Source organism: Nelumbo nucifera, chromosome 7, assembly GCF_055504915.1.
Source record: "Nelumbo nucifera cultivar China Antique chromosome 7, China Antique-T2T, whole genome shotgun sequence".
Lineage (NCBI taxonomy): Eukaryota > Viridiplantae > Streptophyta > Magnoliopsida > Proteales > Nelumbonaceae > Nelumbo > Nelumbo nucifera.
In genome coordinates this window covers 8,484,367-8,504,708 of record NC_142655.1, presented here as the reverse complement: position 1 = coordinate 8,504,708, position 20,342 = coordinate 8,484,367, and the positions used below count along the sequence as shown (strand labels likewise).

The 20,342-nt window shown below is 37.8% G+C and overlaps 1 protein-coding gene and 1 pseudogene across 2 annotated transcripts; both read right to left on the bottom strand.

Moving 5' to 3' along the window:
- Positions 1–1,872: 1,872 nt before the first annotated feature.
- On the bottom strand, positions 1,873–7,578 carry LOC104613473 (putative disease resistance RPP13-like protein 1; annotated as a pseudogene). The gene is made up of 3 exons (XR_016078603.1): positions 4,535–7,578; positions 2,389–3,718; positions 1,873–2,296 (listed from the first exon to the last, which is right to left on the bottom strand). The product of XR_016078603.1 is annotated as a putative disease resistance RPP13-like protein 1 (transcript).
- A 2,676-nt stretch (positions 7,579–10,254) lies between these two features.
- Positions 10,255–18,567, bottom strand: LOC104613424 (RNA-binding protein Y14-like). Its single transcript, XM_010281233.3, has 4 exons — positions 18,136–18,567; positions 15,017–15,153; positions 11,018–11,163; positions 10,255–10,634 (listed from the first exon to the last, which is right to left on the bottom strand). The coding sequence occupies exons 1-4, from the start codon at positions 18,404–18,406 to the stop codon at positions 10,589–10,591; spliced, it is 600 nt and encodes a 199-aa protein (XP_010279535.1). The 5' UTR covers positions 18,407–18,567; the 3' UTR covers positions 10,255–10,588.
- Between the last annotated feature and the right edge of the window lie 1,775 nt (positions 18,568–20,342).

Below are 20,342 nucleotides of genomic sequence, written 5' to 3'. Positions count from 1 at the left end.
AATCTAAAAGTTGAAGGGGCTTTGTTGCAAATGAAAGTTCAGGGCGCTAACTTTGACCACCCTTAAAGTACAGGTGGTAATCGGCTTGTTAAATATACAAACACACGTGTGTACACATACATACATACAGGTTAAAATCAGTAAATTACAAATTACCATCTAGTATTTTGGGGTAGTGCCACTTACTCCTTGAACTTTAAGATTCCAATACTTTGTCCCCTCTATTAGCATTCCCTTAATTAACTTCAAAAAAGACTTGCATGTGACTGTCATGTATATGTTAAACATTTCCAAATCCCCAAATTACCCTTTTCTTAATTTATGGGACCAATTTTTCCCTTTCTCTTACATATTTGTATAAAGAATAAAACCCCTTATTTGTCATTCTAAAGAGATGATGTGCTTTCCCCTGCCCATTTTCATCATTTTGAAATTCGGTCCTCTTGCTCATAGGAATCTTGAAATGATATTTTAATAAATTAACTTCACCCAATTAACAATGAGGGGGCAAATTGTTGGAATCTAAAAATTTATGAGATCTTTGTCGCAAATGAAAGTTCAATGGGCAAGTGTCAACCCCAAAGTAAAAGGTGGTAATCTGTAATTTACCCTATTTATAAACATATATGCAAGAATATCTAGTAATAAGAATAATACATTGGATCGGATTGACTTGCACTACAGTTCTAACAGTTGGTTGGCATTTTCTAACCCTAATCCAATCTTCAACCCAACCCAAACTGGATTCCCATTGGTCCATCCCAAGTTGAATCCCTATTATATATGCACTAACCCAAAACCATTGAGGGTTGACATTTCATAGCCCAAACTCATCCCTAAATGAATTAGACACAAAACAACCCTTCTCAAAGAAGGGTGGGGGTGAGTTTCCCTATTAACTTATCCCATTGGCATGATGTTTTTGGGGGAATATCATTGAAAGTTCATTTGTTTTGCCCATTGAAGATGTCGGATGGTTGAGTGGAATAACAACATAGCATTCCCACCGATGAGTTTTTGATAAATTTGAACAATTTAACAGGCTAATTTACTGGTTAAACCACCAAACCTTCCACTTGACCAATGTTCAAGGTTGACGTATACAATTTGGTTGTATTGGTAATTAAGCATGGTTTAAAAGGTCCCAAACCCTCCCTGACCCTACCCTCTCTGCATTAGGGTGGGTTGGGTCTAGAACCCACATCTAATTTCATATTATTTCTTATTATATATAAGAAATAAACAAGCAAAATAACATGAACAAGCATCAAACTTACCAACTTTTTGATTGAAACATGTAGAAAACCCATAATTTTTTTACCATCCTTCATATAAGATTTAAAGCATTATTGCATTCAACATATAACACTTAAGTCTATATGCCTTACAACAATAATTTAATTATAAGCACTAGGGATATTTTAGTAAATTCAATGTGTAAGTCAATGAGGGTTGGGTTTAGTGTAATAACGTACCCTACCTGCATCGTATTTGTTGTAAAACCCTAAAACTTGTCTCTACCCCAAAATCCATTCTTCAAACAATAACCCACTCTATTGGGGAGGGTAGGGGCGGGTACCTGCCGGGTTTGGTGGAAATTGCCATCCCTAGGTTAGACCATGTAGGCTTCAGTTGTGGCGGAGCTTGAGATTGTTGCCATCTTGTCTATTAGTACATCAAATATCAAATATCGCCATATCCATTAGTATTATAATTGATTTCCATCATAGCATTTAAAACTGTTAATTTTAATGTGTTCTTGTCTCTCTTCAAGTTCTAAAAAACTCCACCTTTTTCTACTCCTTTTATTATGCATGATGGTTTATGCTTACATATGTATAAAACTACAATAGTCATGATGCCCTTCCATAGTAAATCAAATATTGTGAATCAGATTGATATACAAGTCTAATCACTTGACAATGAAGTAGATGAAATGAACATACGAATAAAAACATAAATGAAAGGTAAATATTCAGAGTTGCAAATGCAACCATGCTTAAAGTATGACATCAATGTCTGTTTTAAGCGTTTTCTTTCAAAAAAAAATGTCTGTTTTAAGCTTTAACATAAACTAAGATGAATCACAAAAGGCTGCAGTTTATGTAAATCCAAGATCAAATCCCATAGAAATCACGGTATCAATTACCAAAAGGAATGTAGGGAAGATTACTCAGAAGTTAGAATTAGCACTTGTTCGGTGATGATGCTCTGCAATTTTGAAGTAGAACCATCAGCTGTGCATAGGAGGATGAAAATATTCCCATCACATCCTGTTCATCCTCTACATGGGTAACTAAAATGAGAGAAAAAAAGAACTTCCCATTAACTAATTTTATCAAATTTAAACAAGTTCTTTATAACTGAATGACAAAGACAACATAGTACCTGACCATAGGAAGTTCTTTGTTCTTCTCATCAAAGGAATCACCAAATCATTTGAGAAAGATTAAGTTATGTTTTCACCATCAATCTCTATACAGGAAATGTGGGCTATCTTGGGCCTATCTTCTTCATCCTGAAACTGTTGTTTCAGCAAAGGACAGTCCTGTATATCTAGACGAGAAAGTGAAGCAGTGAGAACCCCTATCTCCCTTAAGGACTTGAGTTGGTTACTCTTGATTATTACTAACTCTTCAAGGGAGGTGAGATTTTTTAGCCCCCTGAGAATGAAAATAAGATTTTCACATCTTTCTAAATGAAGAGATGTAAGAGTCATTAGCTGTAACTGCCAATCCAGAGAGGAGAAAAGCTCAGGACAACCAGCAACCATGAGATATCTAAGAGAGGTTAGGTCGTGCAGACCCCAATCAAACTGGAGCTTGAGATAGTTGCAATCTTTGATGGAAAGTGAGTACAGATTGGCGGGCAATCCTCCTTGAGGAAATGACACGATTTTAGGACAATTCCATATTCGCAATTCATGAAGTGATGCGAGGCTGTTCATGTGATTAGGTAAGAACTTAAGGTTCTTGCATCCAATGATCCAAACTGATCTCAAGCTGGTGACAGGTAACCCTTCTTCTGGAAAATCTACAAGAGCTGGACAATTGTTGACCTCTAAATGATAAAGACATGAAAGTTGGTTCAAATCTTCAGGCAAGTTATTGAGATTCTCACATTCCCTGAATTCAATATGCTCAAGAGAAGTGGGCAACCACGCTCTTGACAAGGATTTCAGATGATAACATTCCTCAATGATCAAATACTTGAGAGAGGTAAGGTTGTGTAGTCCCTGAACTGGTAACTTGAGAACCCTGCAATCTTTTATCTCAAGGCGTTCAATCTTGATGGGCAGTCCTGTACATGGAAAGGACTCAATAGAACTACACCATTTGATCTCTAAATGTTCAAGATATCTGAGATTATTCAATCCCTGGGGTAAGTATTGTAGCCTTCCACATTTGATGATAGAAAGACTTCGTAGCTCAGTAAGTAAATCAATATGGGGTAGCTCTCTCAGGCCATAACAATGTTCGATATGCAAAAATTTGACTCTGAGGGGTAGCTCAGGCAACGTTTTAAGTCTGGGGCATCCCAGAATTACCAACCTACAAAGAGAAACAAGGTGTTGAAAACCCACATCATTTCCAAGATCTTTAAGAGAAAAGCAATTACAAATTTCTAAGTCTTCGAGTGCAATCATGGCTTGAAGAAATCCCTGTGGGAAATGTGTTAACAAATTCAGAAATATGGAATGAGTTGAGTGAGGTGATCTCTGCAAAACCTTCTAGTAGAAGTTTATTACTCTCCTCTTGTCCGTAGAAATGGTGCACTGAGCAGCCACGAATCTCAAGTTTTGTCATGAAAGGTAGCGGGAAGGGTGCCTCCCTCAGCTTGAGACAATCCCCAATAACGAGCTCACAAAGATGAGGGGTCAGCTCATCACCTCTTTCACTTGAGGATCGTTGACCTTTCTTAAACCTTTTGCTAGGTTGGTCTGTACTTACAGATGAGGGAAGGAGTTTTGGAAGGGCAATCAATGCCTTACAATCTTTTACCTCTAGTGATACAAGGGCAGGGAAACAAGGTGATAGTTTTTGTAGCTTGGGACAGTTTTGCATAGTAAGCTTAGTGAGATTAGGAAATTCTTCAATGCCTTTTAATTCTTTCTCTTCTCCCAATCCAAACCATTCCACCAACCCAAGCATCTCCCTGAAAGATAGTATCTCCAATGATGGGAAAGTTTTATCCAAACAATCCCCATAAAACTCGCGACCCACACAGTTAATTCTATGCATTCCTTCAATATAGAGATCTTTGAGCATGGGTAGTTGCCCAAGTGGGGGTAGTGACTTGCATTTGCTACATTTAAAGAGTTTCAGGATCACTAAATTGGACAAGGACTGATCACCAATCCAACTTGGAAAAAATTCACCAAGATAGGAGCTGATGAAGAGCTCCTTCAAGTTCATATGAGGTTGCAACACCCTAAGCACATCTTCATGGAAACTAGATGCACCACTCCATTCCAATTTAAGCCCTTGAATGTGTAGTTTATCCTTTAAGTTGGCACGACTTGCATCAGTCAATTGAATGCATCTACATTCTCTAACTTTGAAATGTGAATGTTCCCTTGGAGGTGTGAAATTTTGCCTAACTCGCTTATTGGAGATTCTTGACTCACAACAAAATTAGACAAAGTTCTGAGATTAGTCAATCTACCAAACCCCATTGGCATCTTTTCTAAATTGGGGCATTCACTTGTTTTGAGATGTCGCAAGTTGATCAGGTTTCCCATGTCCTTCGGCAATTCAATGAGATTGGGCCAACAATTCAATATCAATGACTGTAAGTTGTATAGAGCATTAGTTGAGTCAGGCAGTCTTCTGATTGGGGTATGAGAGAAGTCTAAATACCTTAGGTGTTTCAGTTGGCCAATTGAATCTGGAAATTGTGTGATATAATACCATCTCAAGGATAGTACCCGTAGGCAAGTTAATTTGGGAAACAAGTCATGAAGGATCTGTTTAGGTATGTAGCAATACTTGTCCTCTCTTCTTGTTAATGGTAAGAAGGTCCGTAGAAGCTTTAGCTCATGAAAGGCCTGAAACTTTGTTATTCTATCATACTGTCCACGAAGAAATGATGAATGTCTAGCCTTCTCAGGAATTTTGTTTGCCCTATTATTGCTCTTATTTCCATCCTCTAACCTGAAACAAGTTCCTCCTGAAATAGACTGTGCTAAATCATTCATGAGGTCATGCATCATAAACATTGATGTATTATGACTTGATTGTTGAAAGAACATCCTGTGGAGTAACTCATCAAATTACTCACCAGCTATGTCTTCCATATGCTTCCTTTCATTTGGTTGGACAAAACCCTCTGCCATCCACAAGAATACTAATGTCTCCTCAAATTCATAGCCCTTTGGAAAAATAGAACAATAGGCGAAGCACCGCTTCAGGTGTGCTGGAAGATGATGGTAACTCAATCTTAGGGCAGGAAGAATCTCACTTCGGTCCTCTGGTAATTCCCATAATTCACTTTCTAGGATGTTTCTCCACTCATTTACATCTACTTTGGAGTGCAGGAGACCTCCAAGTGTCTTTGCTGCCAAAGGCAAACCATTGCATTTTCCTACAATTCCACGGCCAAGTTCTTCCAAGTTTGGATTTGTTTCTGATATTCCATCCACAAATGCATGTTGTTTAAATAACAAGAAGCAGTCTTTCTCTGATAAGACATTCAGTTTGTAGGCATGAACATTGCCCACAACGGATGAAACAGTTTCACTTCTTGTAGTTACTATGATCTTACTTTCTTGTATCCCACCTCTGAAAGGAGATAGGAGGGCACACCAATCGTTATAGTTCTCATTCCAGACTTCATCCAAAACAAGTAAAAATTTCTTGTCCTTTAATTCCTTCTTAAGATTAGCTTGAAGTGAATCTAATTCATTAAGATTACAAGATTGCCCTGTAGCAGACTCCAGAATTGCTTTTGTTAATGTCAACATGTTATAGCCCTCTGAAACATATACCCATGCTTTTAGATCAAAATATTGCTTTACGCTATCACCATTATACACAAGCTGAGCAAGGGTGGTCTTTCCAACCCCAGGCATACCAACTATGGGAATTACTAGGGCCCCATTATGATTATGTTCATCAGACAGTAGCAACTTGATTATCTTTGCTTTGTCTTCCTCTCTTCCATAAACAAGAGACTCATTTAACAAGGAACTTGTTGGCCGTCTCTGTTCAACTCGAACTGACTCTGCTCCAACTCCCTCTTGTAAGCCAAGACGATCTCTCTCTAGTGCAATTTCTTCCAACTCTTTATTTATCGTACTTATCTTAGATACTATCCCAAACTTGAATGAAACTACACGAGGACGTAAATTATAAGGAATGAGTTTCTTGCGTACCTGCTTTATCTTGGCTTCTGCTTCCAATTTTTGGCGGAGAGCTTCAGTTGAGACCTTGTCCAGTATGTCTTCTACATCATAAGCCACATGTTTGAGATCATCTAGCCACTTTTCCACTTTTATGTCTTTCATTTGCTTGTTCTCTGCATCAATGAGCACAGCTTGAATTTTTGACAGCGTATTCTCTAATTTCTTCAGCTTTTTATGTATTCTCCAGCGAAGTGCAACCCCTCTTAGCTCAGAAGAGGTCAACTGTTCAAGCATCACCGTAAGGAAGGCGCCCAGAAACACTTCTCCCACAGCTATATCTGTGTCGTTTGTTCTTTGCAAATGGAAAGGATATACGGAAACAAGAAACCTATAGCACAACACCAAAGCAGGGCTTTTATCATATCGATCTATGAAGTCTTAGTCTCGTATTCCAAACCCATTTGATGTTATTAGTATATGCATGGTAGTTGATATTGGCTCGTCCAAGAAGTTTAGAAAGTGATTCCTCACCAACTTGATTAAAATTTTTATTTATAATATAGTTACTACATAGCTATTTAATGAATACTGGTTAAGTTTATATTTTATTTACTAGATTAACGCTCTAGAAAGAACCCACAAATTAGCCAGTTTGGCCAGGCAACAATCGAGTCAGTATGAAGTGGTGCACCATGGTATTGGCAAAGACTAAAGAACCGTACTACCATTTCGCCCATAGATAACAAGATCTGCACTGCACGTTAGCACGCCTCTGGCCTGGTTTTGATTTGAATAAAGTTGTCGTGGCTTAATTATTCTGGTTTTTCTAATGAGGTAGTTCGGTAGTTGCCGTTTTTTTCTCAGAAATTAGCAGCTAGCTAGTTGCCATCGCTTGATAATTGTGTTTTCTTTAAAAATTGTTAATTAATGGGTTGATTTGGTTATTGTGTATTAAATCAAACCCAAGGGTTTTTTCAGGATGTAACTTGGGCGTGCTCGGGTTGATTTTGGGAGTTTGTATTACCCTCCAATCCGGATTAAAGTATCAATATGGTATGGGGTTTTGGGGTGTATTGTATCGGTATCTATGTATTTCTATCTGAGGACTTGGGATGTATTATATCGGTATCAATATATTTAGAAAGGATACGTTTCACAACTAATTTTTTGCAATAATTTTCCACATTGGCATTTATGCAGAATTAGGGAAAAATTCAATTGGCAATATGCTAATTCATGCAGAAATGGACTTCTTTGAGATACCAGTGCAACAAATTCTTTATAACAATAAAAAAAAAAAAAAAAAAAAAAAGAGAACACTTTAACTTCCTAATCAACACGTCTCAACCAAAAAACATTTCTGAAATGAATAATGCACAACCTAAGGCTGCATTTGTTTGTAGTATAAAACGTTACCACCAGTTTGGTTTTGTCTGCGTTTGAATCCAATGTAAAACATCATCAGCAGTTCGATTTTTTCGGCATTTGGATGGAGGTTTGATTTACATTGTAAATTAATGTAAAACAAACATCACTTATAATGAAGCTTTACATCAATTATCCACGTAAAAACTACATCAATTTTATCGATATAGTATTACATCGATAGTCACATTTTTTAATGCTCACTTTTTCCAAATGGTTCGGTGTAAAACTCCATCAGTAGAGTTTTACATCGATGAGATTTACACTCCAAACAAACACAGCCTAAGAGATTTCGTACATGATTGATGGATCATGATGAACTGCATTGGTTTGTGAAATGCATTTATACATCCCTAATAATCTCACTAGTAATGAGTTCTTCAAAAGTTACTAGCTTGTCGCCGATTGTGGGTTAAAGGCGGTGTTTGGCATCGAGTTGCTTATCATTTTTCCAAAAAAACGCTACTCCAAACCATGCCTTGGAAATCGAGAAAGTGTAGTATGAAAAAACGCCAAATTCAATGTTTTCTCGAAAAACAGCCCATTGCCGTCAGCATTGCAATGATGTGTAGACCTGGCAATTTGGTTGGGTGAGTCAGGTTCGGGTTGGGTCAAGACACTTTGGGTTGATTTTGGGTCGGGTTAAATTTTGGATTGGGTTATCAATTGCTAGACCCTAACCCTAAATATTCGGGTCATCCCAAAAAATAACTAAAATTTAAAAAAAGAAAAAGAAAAACTACATGAAAATGCCAAAATTAAAGGAATTAACCTTAAAATTCCAAATATAAAATAAAAAAAAAAACTTGAACATTAACAATTTAAAGAGTAAACAATAAAGAGTAAAGACTAAATAGAAAAAATTAAAGAGTGGAAACTTCTAACAATGCATAAATAGTCCCAATTAGACTTGACAATCGGGTTAGCGGGTTGGGTTGGGTCAGGTTATTCTCACATTCAGGTAGCTAAATATGAGACCCTAACCCTATTTTTTCGGGTTGGGTTGAGTCAGGTTCACAGGTTGGGTCAACTTTTTGCCAGGTCTAAATTGATGTGACATCAATGTGGCATCATCTTAGACATTGGATAATATAGATCAATGCTAATAAGAGTTCTACAACACTGATACCAAACAAAACTAATGATGTTTTCCCAAAAAACAGCCTATATAACAATACCGTATCCAAACAAAAAATAAGAGAAAACAGTACTTACAACTCAGACATACACAGTCCTAGTTAGGGGTGAGCAAAAAAACCAAAATACCAAACCAACAAAAAAAACCGACCGAAACCAAACTGAAAAATTAGTTAACTGAACCAACCGATTCGGTTTCAGTTCGATGTTCTTAAAAAACTAATAATTTCGGTTCGATTTCAGTTAACCAGTTCAAAAAACCGACGATTAACCAAACCGACCAATATATATATATATAATATTTTTTATTTTTTTGAAAATCGAATAAGAGAATTCAGCAGACTTTCAGCCTTCTCTTTGAAATTTTAACCCCTCAATTAAAAGTTCAGCAGTCTGCCAACCCAATCTGCCATCCACCCAGCCCAGTCTCCAATCTCCATCATTTGCTCTTTTGTCTTTTCCCCTGCCAGAGTGTGACTGTATTCCGGTCCTTACATCAAATGGTCGCACGGCCCGTATCAACCACCAAAACGGCAGCACCAAGCAACAACACTGGTCGCCGCCTCACCAGCAAGTAAGCACCAACGGTCCAACGCCATATGATCTCTTCTCTCTCTCTCTCTCTCTCTCTCTCTCTCTCTCCTCTTTGCGTCTCCGGCCAACGCAACCTCTCAAGCTCAAGCAATCCAGCACCAACAGCAACCACCAGCACCGGCACCAACAGTTTTAATTTTTTTTTTATTTTAAGTGCATAAAAAACTGAAAAACCGAACCACGATTAACCGGTTGCATCGGTTCGGTTTTGGTTTAAATATTTAAAAAACCGATCAGATCGGTTCGGTTTGAAAAAATACCTCCCCGAACCGTGAGCACCCCTAATCCCAGTGCCGATGCCGAACACCTACAAAGTCGATTAGATCACGCTTGGCTGTTAATACGATGGTAGGATGTTGTTCCCTCCAAGAATTGATTGTTAGCTATGATGAACAAAGAATGGAGTGGAACTTGATAAAGAGCCAAAACCTTTTTCAGTTCACCCCGGGATTTGGAGTGATATGCCTCCAAAGGATTCCAAATGTCTGAGTGCTGTCTCTTCCGGTCTGGCCACATACACAAGATAAATAGAACCCATCCCCATAAAAATACTTCTCTGAATGCCATGCTCAAATCTACCGACCCCATATGCAGAATAAAGGGATGAGCATAAAAGTTAAACCTCTAACCAAACCACTAGGCCCTGGGATTGAGCCAAGCCCAAGTCCCAACAAGCAGATTTGACCGAAGGATGACAATAGGAAGAGACCTTCAACGCACATGGAGAAAATTTGGATAAAGAGTAGTCTCAACGGTGAATCCAGGCAACAAGGATCTGTAACATTTCATAGTATTTAGCTCAAGTGTAAACTTTGAATATATTCCGAGGGAATAGCATCAGGGCTAAAAACACTTATCTTTTCGAGAAAGGGATAAAAAAAGAAAAGCAAAAGCAAAGACAGGGCATTAGACAGAAAACTGCAAGCCAGGCATGCATTAAAAAAAAGTAAATACCACAAATCAAGTGCTCACAAGTATCAACCCAATTTTTTTTTTTTTGATCGGTAGTATCAACCCAATTCATTCAGCACGAATCCAGATTCCAGTCCCACACCAAAAACCAAATGCCCATATGACTTTGAGTCAGTCTCAATACCTCCTCCTAGGACTCCTTGATCGGTGCCCACGGGGTGACCTGCAAAACAATAACATGAACCAAAGCTTCTCCATAAACACAATGTAAAAGCTCACTCAAAAAAGAAATAATTTCCTCAGCTGCCCAGCATGCAGAACTGGATGTTCTATGACCAATAACACCCATGGGCCTCACGATCAAAATAAAAAAAAAAAAAAGCTGCCCATTTGGACTAATCCAAAAGTGCACTGGAAGTCATTCAACCTATTTCTTGGGAGCCCTTCTGGATATCCCTGGTGAATTCATCCAAGAGAATTATATGGACCCAGGAGTCCTCAACAAGCAATTAAATCGGTTGACACAAAACTTGGCTAAGACCATAAAATACAAACTACTACACTGAAGCATCGCATGAGTACAAGGGTATAGAAGAATCAACGAACCTCCTCCTCATGTTCCTCCTTTTGAAAGGTCCATTGCTGAAGGCCCAATCAACATAGATGGTCTGGGTAAGAAGCTCAGTTCCATTTATTGCAGATATGGCAGCCTGAGCCTCCTCAAAATTCTCATATTCAATTAGTGCATAGCCCTAAAAACAAAAATTCCAAATTTGTTAATAAGAAAGGCATGGTGCTATTGCCATTCCTATACAAAGAAAATATAATAGCATGCAACTGAAAAGATTATCTGAATATGTTCAAACTAACGATATGCAATTTCTCTTTCACTTCACTAAGCGAACATTTAACTTAAAAATGTCGGTCATGCACAAAATTTATGGCCAGAACACTAATGCTAATATTTATCAGCAGAAGACAAATGATTAACATCTGTATACAAGAACATAGCATACTAAAAATGGTTAACACACCAAAATTCGCATAACCTGTTAAACAAAATGGCAGTACCAAAAAACAACCAAAACATTTTTTTTTTATTGATAACTAAACAACCACCAAAACATTATGCACTAGAATATGGATGATCACATGCAATTCTCCAAGATATTACCATCTTGTTACCACATAATCAGTCCTTATCAACCACCAAAATCACCCACTTTATCTTTAATTAACCCGGCACACTTCCATATGATATGCACAATCAGGTAGTATTCAATTCCTTATTCTAGGCCCAGATTCTGTATTCTTAAATTTTTAACTAAAAGGAGGGATGTGAACTCTAATTGATTTTGGACCCATAAGATTGATTACTGGCAACATGAGACCCATATGATGATTGATTAGAAGAAAGTGTATGCCTATAGAATTGATCATTTTGTGAGAGCATAGTCATTAACCATGGGCTTTAATATCAAATTGGCGGACAGGTATGATCTAGCTATTATACTATTTGGTTCTGTTTTGATTAATGACCCCATCTCTGGTTTTTTAAGGTGCTCTATTGCACTGTAGCAGGGATGCCCTCTCTATCTGCACTTCTTTTTACTTTGGTCACGGCATCATGCCATTCTCAGTAATCTCACCAATGGTGCTTTGCTGCTAGTGAGAGAATTTGAGGTGGGTATTAATTTGTCAGATGAGGTCTTGCAAGGCTTCTAGTGAATTTTGAGATGTAGGATGGAGAAATGGCTGATCAAATATTTGGGCAAGCCTCTTGGAGGTAATCCTATGTTCATCACCTTTTGAAACCCAGTAATTGAAAACTGTGAGAAGAGGTTGACTATTTGGAAGAAGAATTATCTACTAAAGTGCTAGGTTCATTCCTTTTATGACTACCTTGGCTGGCCTCTTCATTCAACTTGTCAATGTTCGGTGTTCCAGGTCCCCTTTGGTCCCCACAAAGGTTTAAGGGACCACCACATTGAGGAACTTTGGAGGAAAGAAGAGGGACTACCTCATTAACCAATGGTATTGTTTGCAAAACCAAGAAAGAGGGTGGGCTGAGGAAAGGGTTGATCTCTCTCACAAACACACACCAAAAAAAACTGAGGATATTGCCACTCTTGTCCACATCCTTAGAGAGGTCAACATCTCCCCCCACACTGCTAACACATATTATACCTCTTTTCCAATGTGTCTTTCTTCTACACCTTGATGTCTAATCCTAATATCAAGACCTTCCAGAAAACAAATTACGGGAAAAAACTCCAATTGTCTTGTGTTGCCATATAGTTGGGACAAGGCTTAGTTGAGTTGAGTTGTCTTGTCCCCACCCACCCCCCACCCCCACCCCTACCCATAGAGCTTCTTTCTTCATTTGGAAAGCAGCTAAAGGATAAAAATTCAGTTGTTCATCCAAAAAAAAGGATCAGAAGTGTGACAACAGGCAGAGTTTCTAAGCATAGATGCACATCCTCCAAGGTGTATATCATGTGTCTTAAGGATGCCAAATTAATGATCTTCTCATTTACTGTCTGGTCACTCAACAGCATTGAAATTTCTTTTTGGGCCTTGTGGGACTCAAGTGTTTCTCACCAGGTTCTATTATTGGAAATACATGGGTCTTTGTGAAAGGGGAACCTATATTAGAAGGCTATCGTTCATACTGCGATAATAGGAAAGGGAAGAGGATATGGGAAGAAAGGAACAATCATATATTCAGACATCAGCTAAGAAAAATCTCGAGCTTAGCAAGGGACATTGGGGTGAGATTTAACTGGGCAAGATCAGCAAATGGTATGGTTGATGCTTTGGCAAAGCAAGGAGTAAATAGGCAAGAGTTGTTTTGGGCCTGTTTACGAGACAGTTTTTGTCAAAGGGTTCTCCATCCTGCCCTTGGATGGTGGCAGTTGTAATTTTTATCCATTATTATTAATGAAAGTTACTGTTTCCCATCAAAAAATGCAGAATAGCCTTGTTCCTTTGAATTCTTGGGTTCTTATTAGTAAAGAGTTCAGGGAATCTCTCTCAATGACTTTTAAATAAATCTGGTTGGCATCTTTGATCTTCTACAGAGAAGAGAAACCAACTTCCTATAAGTTCCCCTCTTCCTCCAGTTGAAGGTGAGATTAAGTTACAGTTTGATGACAGTTCCTCCAGGAATCCTGGGCCTGCCAGGGTGAAGAAATCCTTACCAGGTCCAGTGGGAGCATATTTCAGGCATTCAGCAGACAATTGTCCAACTTGGGAATGCCATCTCCGGCAAAACAGAGATGCTGGCCCCCTTAATGGGGAAGGAATTGTCAAAGGCCTTGACCCCTTCTTTAGCCATTGAAAAGGACTTCGCCAATGTCATTAGATGAAGCAACAGCTGTTGGCAGAAACCTTGCAAGGTGGCTCACTACTTGAAGAGACATTCCTTGATCCTCTGTTCCGAAGGAGAGAGATCCCACGAGAACTAAATTCAATAGCTAATGGACTAGGAAAAGATGGAGTGAAAAGGTCTTTCTAGTTTAATGATACTGTGATAGCTCAATGCCATCTTGATCTTTTTTAATATTAGGAGACAGGGTTCTCTGTAATCCTTCAGATCTCCTTCTAAATGAACATAAACAGTTGCCTTCTTTTCAAAATTACAATCAAAGTTTCTCTTTAATGAAATTTATTTGTTACTTATCAAAAAAATTATAATATCAGATTTTTATAAAAATCAACGTGGCAACTGAAATAGGTTTAAGATGGATTTTGTGGTTAATGGAAGGGTACCATTAGTTTTGGATTGAAATCTCAGCAAACTGCCAAAATCGCCTAGGTTCTTCAAGAGAAGGGGGTCAAACAATGGAACCTTCTAATGAAATAATGCTAAATTATTAGGGATTGCTGAGTTAATGTAAAGATGCAATTGGTCTATTAGTCTAGACTAAGCACAGATTCTTCGCCAATAGGGAGGCCAAAACAGCTAGACATCACCTCATTGCATTGGCAAACACCATAGGGTGCAAATGATAAAACCTTGGGCTGACAAGCCATACTCCTAAAACTAGGAAAACAAAGAACTACAGCTCTGCCACTCTCATACTACAACTTAAAGAATCTGCCATAACTAAGTATTCACCTTACAACTGAAAATTTATGGATAAATACATTATAACTAAGACAAAGCAAACCACCCAGGTGGACCAACTTACACCTTGGTCAAATAACCAAAATACCCTTGCTGCACAAAAATATGTAAAATTCATAAAATTCCATATTTAATTTTGCCTTTTCCATTATTGATGCATACTTTTAAAATCAGGAGGTAGGACCAATTATCAATAAGCAAAGCAAGTCAATTTTTGTCCCTTGTCCGTTCGCATGAATACAAATATAATTTACTAAATCTTGATTTTGAGGATTGAGTATGGCATTGATCACAAGGCAATCTTAATGCATTTTTTCCTCCTCATTAACTTTTTCCCAACATGTTATGTATATTATCAATAAAAATGTTCATGGCACAAAAAGAGGCAAGATAATTCCTTTCTTAAGATCATCCATGTGATGTTCATCAGTTAATGGATCCAAATGCAGATTCTCAAATGAAACAATTTTACTTACCTTGACAAATCCTGTGCGACGATCAAGATTTAGATGCAAGTTCTTAACCTCCCCAAATTCACCAAAGGTATTTTGGAGATCATCCTCTTGTGCCTCTTCATGTACTCCAGTAACCAAAATGATCCACCCCTCAATGGCTGCACAGATTTAATTAAAAACTGAGGCTTCTGAACATTGCATTGTAAAAAAAAGGAAAGAAGTGACAGAAAAGATAGCAAACAATGTCCTGGTATTCAGCATGAGTAGCATTTCAACACAGTCTTGTCCGCAGATCATGCAAGCCAGGTCAGTTTCAAGAGTATGGCCATACTCTTGTTCTGATTGGAAGTGGTTTGATAATTTTCTCAGAAATAGAGGATTTCTGGAACTAATTGTTATATATGTTATTTAGTGTCATTCGCAAAAAAATCATTTTTTTCTTCACTTGGTTTTATCCAACCATGGCAACAATGATGTTTTCTGGGTTTGAATCACTTTTTGGCATGATTTATGTAATTTCTAATAGATATAGGTGCTATATTGGTGCAGTTAGTTTTCTCTTTCTCGTGTGTGGCATGTGAACATTTCCTGTAGATTGGCTTTTCAGGGTAGTGTATTGCTGTTTTTTTTAAGTATGTCTACCATTAGCACATCCAAACCTGGCAGTAATTCTTCTGGTGTTCAGGATAGTTCAGCTTGGTGAATATAAAGAACCGAACATACTACATAGATCCTATTTTTACAGCTATGGTTTAGTGAACAACATCACTGTTAAATTTGCAATCTAACCACTGTTCAACCACTGAACCACAATCGACAAACCTTACTTGAAAATGATTTACCATCTGGTTGGGATTTTATAACATTGGAAAAATGTAAATGCCCAACCTCAACTCAGATTGGACTTAGGATGCCTTGGGGAACCTGATTCAACCAGGGCCTAACATCATGTATCCCTTTCAAATAAGCACCCACAACTTTCGAAGAGCAAAGGAATTAAATATCAGTCGTTTGATCCTGGAAGGTGATTCGAAGGTGGTGGTTAGTTGGTTGAAGACAGAGGACAGTGATTTGTGGAACTTTAACAATGAAAAAAAACAGTTCTTATGGCTGGGTAGGGACATTGAGATTCAGTACAGCTGGGTGAAGAGGAGTGCCAACTCATTTGCGGATGGGTTGGCCAAGCAAGGAGTGAATAGGGAGTCTGTTTTTTGGGCTAGTTTTTAATCTTTTCTCTTTGCATTCCCTTTGTTTTCTGCTTTTGGGGAGCTAAGATATTTTATCTCCCCTTTTGTATCCATATTCCCTCTTTTCTTTTAATTTAATGAAGTTGGTGTTATTGATCAAAAAAATAAATAAGCACCCACAACATTAGTCTTTGGTTAAGTGGATGAATGTTGTTCTACAGCTACTGCAAGATCTACAGTTCAGATCTTTCTAAGCTTATATTTTCATATTTTTATCTGAGATAACCAAACTGGCTAAAGCCAACCAAATTGAGTTACAGAATAGTTGAGCACTGAGCAGTATGCAGTTCAGGTCAGGCTCCGGTAAGGCTGCAACTTGGGTAGGCTCAGGTCAAGCATTTGCTAAACAGGACAAAGCTGACTGAATTGAGTTACAGAATGGTTGAGCAGTCTGTAGTTCAGGTCAGACTCAGCTGCTCAGGCCAGTTATCCCAGGCTTATCCACAGGTTGGCAGATTGGCTGTTTCCTGGCCCTGGATCTGACACAACTCACTTGATTTGCAACCCTAATATAATGATCTAGCCAACTTAAGAGAGAGAGAGAGAGGAAAGAGGAGGAGCATAATGGCACACAATAAAATTAGAAAAACATACCAAAGCAAACTACTGTGGTGCTTCCATACAATAAACAACTGCACTGATATATGCTTTGAAGGAAGCAAGACGCTATTTCCCTTAATCATGAACTGCCACAGAAGAATCACAGATAACCACACTTTGGTTAACAATTTAACATGATATGCATACTGATATTAATTTTTCCCAAAGTCAATCAGATTGATCTTTTTTTGTTAACCCTGTGAAAATAAATCCTTTGCTTCAACCCGTTTGGTTGTGTGTATAGAACATATAGTATATTGTAATACACCATAACATCTCTGTACAAGTAACGAAGCTCTTTTTGAAGATAAACCCTAGAGCCAACTGAAAGTAACAAGGAAACAACTTCCAAACATGGGGCAAGCATAAGAACCCATCTCCCCAGCATATCTCCCTCCTCACTCTCCCCATTCATCAGAACAGATGTCTTGGCCCTCCTTCCCTCTATTAAGAACAGAATCTCCTACTGCACTTTATTTGTATCAGATTGTTCCCTCAACACTCTTTCCTTGTATATCGTCTTTTTTGTTGTAAACAATCTTAGAACTTTTCTCCTCCCAAATGCTCCAAAGGAAGGCAATAACATATCCCCTATAAATTTGATTGTTCATTCCTAAGGGAGTACAGCACCAATTCCATTTAAGCTCCAAGGACTCTTTTGTTTCACCCACAGCAATATGAAAAATCTCCAACAAATGGCAACAAAATTTTTCAGGTATTACGAAAACATATAGCCATGTAGGGATGAGTCAGCTGTGGTGTTTCTCATATTCTCTGGTTTGGACAAAACTCTGGTAGGAGGGGGACAGTTCAGTTGGATAACATCACAACCCAAGGTTCATGAGATCTAGCACAGTTGATTAGAGAAGCAAAATCCTCGGTAGCCAGGTTCAATTGCTTGTTCAGGTAGGTGTCCCAAGGTCAATCAACCCCATGGCCAACGGAGCAAAAATGTAGGACCTAGTTGTGCCCAATCTAAGTATGTGGCTTGTTACATACCAATGACGATATACTCTGGGTGTCAGAAAAGATCTCCATACGATTAAATGGGAAAGCTTGATTGTTTCATAGCATTATATATCTCAAGCACGAACACTATTGGATTTCATTTGCAAACTGAGTACTCTGGTCCTCCAAAAAAATATCCTAAACCCTAAACAAATACTGAAGAAAAACTAGAATGTAAAATAAAAGGATATAACAGCATTCTGAGTAGGACTAATAAACCCTAGAAGAGGGGAAAAAATAACTAATTTGAAGGAATATATAGAGATAGAGAGTAGGTGAACTGACATCGTTGGGGACCAGGGCCGCCATCCGAGTCCAAGGAGTCGAAATTGTTCGCGGCAAAACGACTGTTACGTTCAGCATCTGTTTCTTCTCGGAAACCTCTACCTTTGGTCTTCTTTGGAGCAGAGAAGGAGGACGACCCACCGGTGATGGCAGATTTGAGCTTGGGGAGAGGAGCTCTAGGTGACGTTTCGACATCGACGGCCCCATCTTCGTCCATGAGATCATCCTCTTCGGGCTCGAAGTCTACAGCTTCAACATCTGCGGCCGCCATTCTCTGTTACTTGATCTGTGCTTCTCGAGTCGTCTTTCCCACTAAATTTTGGTTTATCTTTGTTCGCCTCGGAGAACGGACGTAAGGAGAGAGAAGATATTAGAAGAGCAGGGTTTCAATGTTTCATACTTTCGTATCGGGTATAAAAGTCGGGCACTCCGCACTCACTCCCGCTCACGGCTCACCGGCTGATGTACACGTAAATTGCAGGTCATCGCTCGCTGATAAATAGGACCCACAACGTTACGTTGTCGTCCTTTTCGCGTCTGTTGTCTGAATGATTTGTTGTACTATATGGGATTAAGGCTGTGTTCCAAATTGAATTTTACATCAATCAACGGATAGGATTCATCTGAACTTTACGGTCATAGTCAGATTTCTGAGGTTAACTATAAAAACCCCCAATTAAAAAAAATAGAAAAAATAGAGAAACCTATTTCTTTCAAACCAAACACATGCGTAAGGGTCAAACTCTACCCCACCACCACCATCCATTGTCATCAACATTAAATATTCCAATTTAACGGTTGTCTATCGTTGCAAACTAAGGCCAAAATTACTGGATCAACCGAAGCCCGACCAATGAGACCGGATTTGCTCCTTACGCCAACCTCTCGAGGTAGGAGTGAGCATTATTCGGTTAAAATCGAAATACCGAATCGAAAATTTTTATTTCGCTTTTTCAATTTTTGGGTATTTCAGTTTTCGATTTAGGTTTTAGACTTAGAAATTCAGTTAATCAAATAAATCGAATTAACTAAAATTTACTATATAATATATAACATTTAATGTATAATATGCTATATATTTATATATTAATATATTATAATGAAATTCAATTTCATAATATATATTATAGGTTATAATATATAATATTATATATATATATATATATATATATATATATATTAATTAAATTCGGTTTTATTATAATTTGGTTTTGGTTTCAATTTTCATTTTTTTATTTTGGTTTTAATAATTTCAGTTTATTCAGTTCAACTTTTAATCGAATAAACCGAATACTCACCCCTACTTGTGAGCACATCCCACCTTGTATTGAAAACATCTCCTGTATTTATACGTTATTATTTATGAAAAATATTTTCAATACACGGGTTGATGTGCTTGTGAGGTTAGTGTAAGGTGCAACGTGAGGAACCGATCCCAATTTCCGACCAATGTGCCAAAGAAGCAACTAATGACCGAAGCCCAATTTTGTGACCAAAGCAAGCCTAGCCTATTCAGATCATTAGATGTTGGATCTAGCCCTATGGGGACGATATCCGGCCGGCCTATTAAAGAGCAATAATATAGCTGTATCTTTTATTCACTTTTTTTTTATATATTTAACACAACATACTAACTTTTCGATGTAGGTGAAAATAGCGGAACTTGAATCCGCGTTTCTGCTTGGATTATCTATATTAAAACATGGCAATTTACAAATCTAATAGCATCCAAAAATAAGTAATATATTTATGATATATCAAAGCTACATAAAGGTTTATATAGATTTAATAATAAATCAGTACGATTTTAAGAAAAGTGATCAGATGGCATGACTGAACTCATTCTTATATTTCTCAATATTAGTCCTGCAACACTGTTGTATTCTGAGTTCAGAAAGCGAAAATGATGAGTTCTATTCTCCCTTTTTTAATTATATTTTAACATTATATCATAGGCAATTATAAATGTCAAATATAATATGGTCAAACCCAATTATCCTGATTAACAATTTCTGGATCAATTTTGTAGAAACCAATTAATGAGGTTTTAGATTAATTTGTCATTTGGATCGCCCTAAGAATTGTTGATGTCAAAAGAGAAAATGACACCCTAAGAATATAGGGGAAGTGATTACGATGTGATTATGCTTATTAGGTTGTGTTAGTTTTTTATCAATGTAAAACTCAATCGATGGGTTTACAATTTT

Excerpts from the sequence above, each read along its gene's own strand:
- LOC104613424 (XM_010281233.3), bottom strand. The coding sequence starts at position 18,406 with ATGGCGGCCGCAGATGTTGAAGCTGTAGACTTCGAGCCCGAAGAGGAT. Across the intron at positions 15,154-18,135 it reads CGGCCCTGGTCCCCAACGAT|CCATTGAGGGGTGGATCATT; the intron begins GTCAGTTCACCT and ends AAATCTGTGCAG. Across the intron at positions 10,635-11,017 it reads AGGAGGAACATGAGGAGGAG|GTCACCCCGTGGGCACCGAT; the intron begins GTTCGTTGATTC and ends ATTGTTTTGCAG.